Source organism: Plasmopara halstedii (genome assembly GCF_900000015.1).
Source record: "Plasmopara halstedii genome assembly, contig: Scaffold_323, whole genome shotgun sequence".
Classification (NCBI taxonomy): Eukaryota; Oomycota; class Peronosporomycetes; order Peronosporales; family Peronosporaceae; genus Plasmopara; species Plasmopara halstedii.
This window is the reverse complement of record NW_020187244.1, coordinates 1056757-1062241: the sequence shown is the minus strand read 5'-3', so window position 1 is coordinate 1062241 and position 5485 is coordinate 1056757. Positions and strand designations below refer to the sequence as shown.

Genomic DNA, 5485 nt, shown 5'->3' with positions numbered 1-5485 from the left:
AAACTAGCAGTCTGTGAAGTAACGTGTGCTTCTTTTGCTCTTATATTAAGAGATATAATAGCTATAAGACTAGCTTAAGGTTTACTAGATGTATCTGATTTACCATTAATCATAGGACACCCTGCATACTGCATAGCATCAGGCTAGCGGCTTACGCGTCCTACGGAAATCTTAATGATGGAGCCATCACCCATTTTCGTATCGAGTACTGGTAATGATTGATACTTATGGTGCACACCCACATCATGATAGAGTATGTACCCGCTTACATACCTTCATTACACTTATTTTCATAAAACGTACTTGTAAAATCTTATCATTTGATTTTTGTATTTTAATTTAAGTTTGTCGGGAGCCTTCCATAAAAGAAAGCTGATCGCGCGACCAAGAGTAGTTGTCCATGAGTCGCGCCCGCGTATACTGCGATGTAAATGAAACGCGCCCGCGCGAATATTGGGACTATGAGACGCTGAATGTGGCATGGGGGTACGTCAATTTTGTCGTGACACTTTTTCCCTTTGCGTTATACCTTTTGTTCAAAATTGTATTATCTTGAGAAATTGCAAATGCGCTGTAATATTGCCCTCATCTCACGGCACATAGCAGTCTTGGTCTTACTATATATGTGAGAATGCTTACAGACTCTATTATATTTGATATTCAGGGATCAAGACAACTACGAAGTGATTCGTAAAATCGGTCGTGGCAAGTACAGCGAGGTTTTCGAAGGCTACAACGTGGCCAACAATTCGCGTTGTGTTATTAAAATTCTCAAGCCCGTAAAAAAGAAGAAAATAAAGCGGTGCGTATGTCCACAGAATATGTGCCAGACTGTGGAGAATTTTAAAGCTACTGCGATAATTACGTTTCTTTTGATTACTGTCTGATAGTGAGATTAAGATCCTGCAAAACTTGTCCGGTGGCGTCAACATTGTCCAGCTGCTAGATGTTGTGCGTGACCCGCAATCCAAGACACCTAGTCTTGTGACCGAGTATGTAAATAACACGGACTTCAAGACGCTTTACCCAACTCTAAGTGACTTCGACATTCGCTACTATCTGTTTGAGCTGCTTAAGGCTCTGGACTATTGCCACTCAAATGGCATCATGCATCGTGACGTCAAGCCGCACAACGTCATGATCGACCATGAGAAGCGCCAACTTCGTCTGATTGATTGGGGTCTTGCAGAGTTCTACCATCCGGGCCGCGAGTACAATGTGCGTGTTGCAAGTCGCTACTTTAAGGGACCTGAGTTGCTGGTGGATATGCAGGAGTACGACTACTCGCTCGACATGTGGAGTTTAGGTTGTATGTTTGCGGCCATAATATTTCGCAAGGAACCTTTCTTTCACGGTCATGATAACTGCGACCAGTTGGTAAAAATTGCCAAGATAAAAGGCACAGACGAGTTGTTCGACTATCTGACGACTTACGATCTGGAGTTGGACCCGCAGTACGATGGCATTTTAGGCTCACACACAAAGAAACCATGGGAGAAGTTTGTCACACAAGATAACAAACATTTGGTTTCGCCTGAGGCCATTGATTTCTTAGATGGTCTACTGCGTTATGACCACCAAGAACGGCTTACTGCAAAGGAGGCTATGCAGCACGCATACTTCCAGCCTGTGCGCGATGCAGCCGAGCAGAAGCTCCGTGGTGGCGCGCATCACACCGATGAGATCACCAGCGTTTCCGACTCAAGTGCATAAGTACCTGGTCAACATTTATGTTTTTTTGCGAATGGAGAGGGTAAATCATCCGGCTTCGTTCTGAAGAAAGCGCAGGTAGTCGGAGTAGCCTGATAAAAAATTGAGCGATAAACGGGGAGGTATAAGTAAGCATACCAGTTTAGGTCATGCCACACTCAAATCAAAACGTGATCCAAAGTCTATCGCGGATCAAGATGAATGGATGGTTAGGCAGCATAATACAATTTTCTTTAAATTCTGATAGTGCGAGAGGAGGGGAGATTTAACCGTGATAAGTATGCGAATGCTAAACCTCTTCAGGCACAATTAATTATACTCGATCGCTTTTAATCTGTCGCTTCGAGATCTCGGCGAATCAACGAGTGATCTCGAGAGAAAAATTGATAAGCATATGTGTTTGGGTTGGCTGGCCGATACCGAAGAAAATCACGCACTAGCGCACGCATAAGCCTAGCCACATCAGGGTGGTCTCGCAAATACTGTTCGTTATCCATGCGGATCATCACCTTATCAATGGTCAAACACAAACGGATGTGAGCTTTACAATATAACTCACTTTTTAGTGTCGTACTTTTGCATCATTAAGGGCTGACAGTTGTTGAGGAGTGAGCATTTGCATCTTTTAGCTATCTCTTACGTCGATTCGAATAAATGATAGACTAAAGTGTGTAGCATACACTATATGAAGGTTCATTGCTGACCGCAGAAAAAAAGTAAATATGTGGCGCGCATGTCGTGCTGCCGCCGTTTGCCATCTTCGAGCGGCTAGGATGCCTGTCTATCGTGCTCCTCTGCAATGTCTTGAAGGTGTCAGATTTTACTTCACCAGCATCGCTGGCGTGGACCGCGATGTGCTGTTTAATTGTTCGGCGCGCGACTTGCGTGCTGAGATTGGCAATGCAAAGATTGGATTGGTAGCAAAAGCTCTAGAAGGTGAGCTTAATGATGCGATTTCACGCGAGGATGTGACTAGTGAAGAAATAATTGACGTGTTTATGGCGGCACAAAAGACCCGGGCTACCCATGTCATGTTGACCGCCTTCGCTTTTTTGGAAGCCAGATACCCGTCACACATAAATTTTGCAGTGTATGGAGAGGTTTTTCGCATCCTTCAACGCAGAAATGAATCCAAGCGCCTCATCGAGATTTACACGACGGCCAAACCACGCTTCAAAGCGGTACCTGAAATGATTTACCGCTTTGGAATTGTTGGATATCTTCAGATCGATGATATGGACACTGCCGTCAAGATTTGGCAGGAGATGACCGATGCTGGCCACGAAACAACCAATGAAATTACGTCGCGGCTTATGCTGGCGTTTGCCAAAAAAGGTAACGTGGAAAAGGTGCAAGAGTTGTACGATGCAGTCGATCCGCAACTTGGTTACTGGCACGAGTCGTGTATTGACCGTGTCATTCTCAGCATGGGCATCATTGAGAGACCCGAGAAGGCCTTTGAATTCTACAGTAATTCTAGTATGAAGCTTAGTGGTGGCACGCTGATCGCTCTGCTTAGCGTATGCAGAGCGAACAATTGCAAGCAGCAAGCTACGGATATTCTAGCCAATCGCAAAAAGTTCGACTTGTACCTTGATGCTCGTGGCTACAATCGCATCATGACGACTTTGGAATTCTTAGAGCGCAACGACGAAATTAAGGATGTTTTGAAGGAGATGGTAGATAATAACGTGCGCTTCGATACCAAGACGAACCAAATAATCATGCGCAACGCTGAGTTTTTACAGGATACATCCTTTGCTGTTAATCCCAATAGGAGTAAAATGGAAGACTCTACATTGAGTCAGCGTATTCGTGAGCTGTTTGCCCAGGGGAATGATATCGACGCGGCGGCATTGGTCGACTCCGCTGTCAAGCTCTTAGAGAAATCAGAAGATGATCAGTCCGAAATTCCAGAAGGTGCAATGATTGTACGTCCTTCCTTGGCAAAAGATGCCGTACAGGCATATATTCAAACGAACCAACATGACAAAGTGGCAGCTTTGGTTAAGGGTTTTTCCGTCGTGCGTGGTAAATATGGGTATGCGCTAGCGGGAGTGATCACTCATTATGTAAAGCAGAAAAATGAGACGAGAGATGATATTATCTATGCTGCCAGCAAAGCTATGCTTTTCCAAGAAGTCCCAATTTACCGTGTCAATGACACGCTAAAGCTGTTCCGTCGCTTTCGCGATCCAAATGCCGCTTTAGTACTGTTTGACCAAATACTAGCGTCGTATTCCAGCAAAAATGCGAAAGAGGACGACGGTGTTGAAAAATCTACCTACTTCCTTTATTTCAACATTGGCAAGGTCATCAATTTGGTTTTGCAAACGCTGGTTGAGAACGGCAAGGTGGTCGATGCTTTGGAGATTTTAAATAAGATAGCAAGTTGTAATTTGCAGGCAACAGAAGCAAACTACATCATAATACTCAGCTCTATGCGTAAACACCTTCGAAGGTCTTACAGCCATAATAAGAGTCAAAGCGCAATGTACGATATCAGCAATGTTCAGACAGTGCTTGAAGACCTCAGATACCGTGGCTTGAAGGTAAACAGAGCAATTGTAGGCTACTTGTGTCCTGCATACATTGACGCAAACAAGCAGCAGCGTCTGGAATTATTGGAGGCCTTTGCTGAAGCTCAAAACGACCGGAACGATAGCTATAAGCTGCCTTGCATTTGCTACGACTTACTTCTGAAGTTTATGGCGCTAGAAGGCAACATGACGGAATTGCAGACTCTTTATGGGGAAGCTGTCGTCTCTGTGAGCGATGAGAAGGATCGTGCCATTCTACGTGGTTGGATGACTATTCTTGTTTCGAGGCTTGTGAGCGAAGGCAACATTATTGAAGCCGAACAACTCATATTACAGATGCCTGAAAAGTGCGGTGGACATACGTACAAAGCGGTATTATGTGTGCTACGTGGTGCTTTGAAAGCTCAAAACTCCGATATCATTGACAGCATGATGGAGCTTATAAAAAAGTGCAATTTTATCGTCAAGCTATCGGAGGCTTACGAGCTGGTGCACCTGGCTCGAAATATGAATAATTCTCAAAGAGCATTGGAATTTATCTCTCTCTTTGAAAAAGACAACCTAAAGGAGCTGACTCCATCTGGCGATGGAAAGGGGAATTTGGAAGCAGTATTCTATCGGCGCCAGCGCCGCGACGCTCACGCGCTGCAAAAGGTCAAAACGATGTACACGATAGCTCTGAAGATGTGCGAAAAAGACGGTCTGTGGAAGCATGTGCTCGAGCTACGTGACCGAATGACTATGCTACTGGGTCATGAGGCCATCGACGAAATAACCGAAAACTCAAATGAGTTGTCGAGCAAGCGCATGAGAAAGCCTTCTTTTTACAAAGAGTAGATCGGCATTGATAGACGAGAAAAAAACGTTTCTAACAACATTGCTCATAAATATTCTTCTGAGCGTTTGCTTGCGTGATGGTCCCATTAAGGTTGATTTAACGTAAAATCCAGCTTATAAAAGCTATCTGCCACAGATCTACGTAATCGTCGAAAAAGCCTTTGACACGTGAAGTATCCGGCTCAAGTACCGATGATGGTTATATTCTTTATCATTTGGTGGCAAAATTATATAGTGACTTAGGGACACCTCTACACTTAAGAACTGGTAATCAATTCCATTGAAAGTAATCTACATTGAATCGTGCACGGTAAAAATGTTTTAGCCAACTGCACCGTCAACCGAAAGTTTAAGTGACACAATTCATCATTCTCCTTGTACAGCCCCCTGCAACAGAC

General features: G+C 44.2%; 3 protein-coding genes across 3 annotated transcripts; 2 read left to right on the top strand and 1 right to left on the bottom strand.

Moving 5' to 3' along the window:
- Positions 1 to 400: 400 nt before the first annotated feature.
- On the top strand, positions 401 to 1713 carry PHALS_08707 (cmgc ck2 protein kinase; the record flags this gene model as incomplete). Its single annotated transcript, XM_024724105.1, has 4 exons — positions 401 to 486; positions 665 to 802; positions 891 to 1218; positions 1273 to 1713. 4 exons carry the CDS (start codon positions 401 to 403, stop codon positions 1711 to 1713), a joined length of 993 nt encoding a protein of 330 aa, XP_024575015.1.
- A 326-nt stretch (positions 1714 to 2039) lies between these two features.
- PHALS_08706 (Dimerization-anchoring domain of cAMP-dependent protein kinase, regulatory subunit) lies at positions 2040 to 2332 on the bottom strand (the record flags this gene model as incomplete). The annotated part of the gene is made up of 2 exons (XM_024724104.1): positions 2040 to 2219; positions 2285 to 2332. The coding sequence occupies 2 exons, from the start codon at positions 2330 to 2332 to the stop codon at positions 2040 to 2042; spliced, it is 228 nt and encodes a 75-aa protein (XP_024575014.1).
- A 100-nt stretch (positions 2333 to 2432) lies between these two features.
- On the top strand, positions 2433 to 5087 carry PHALS_08705 (uncharacterized protein; the record flags this gene model as incomplete). The annotated part of the gene is made up of 1 exon (XM_024724102.1): positions 2433 to 5087. The coding sequence occupies one exon, from the start codon at positions 2433 to 2435 to the stop codon at positions 5085 to 5087; it is 2655 nt and encodes an 884-aa protein (XP_024575013.1).
- Positions 5088 to 5485: the final 398 nt, after the last annotated feature.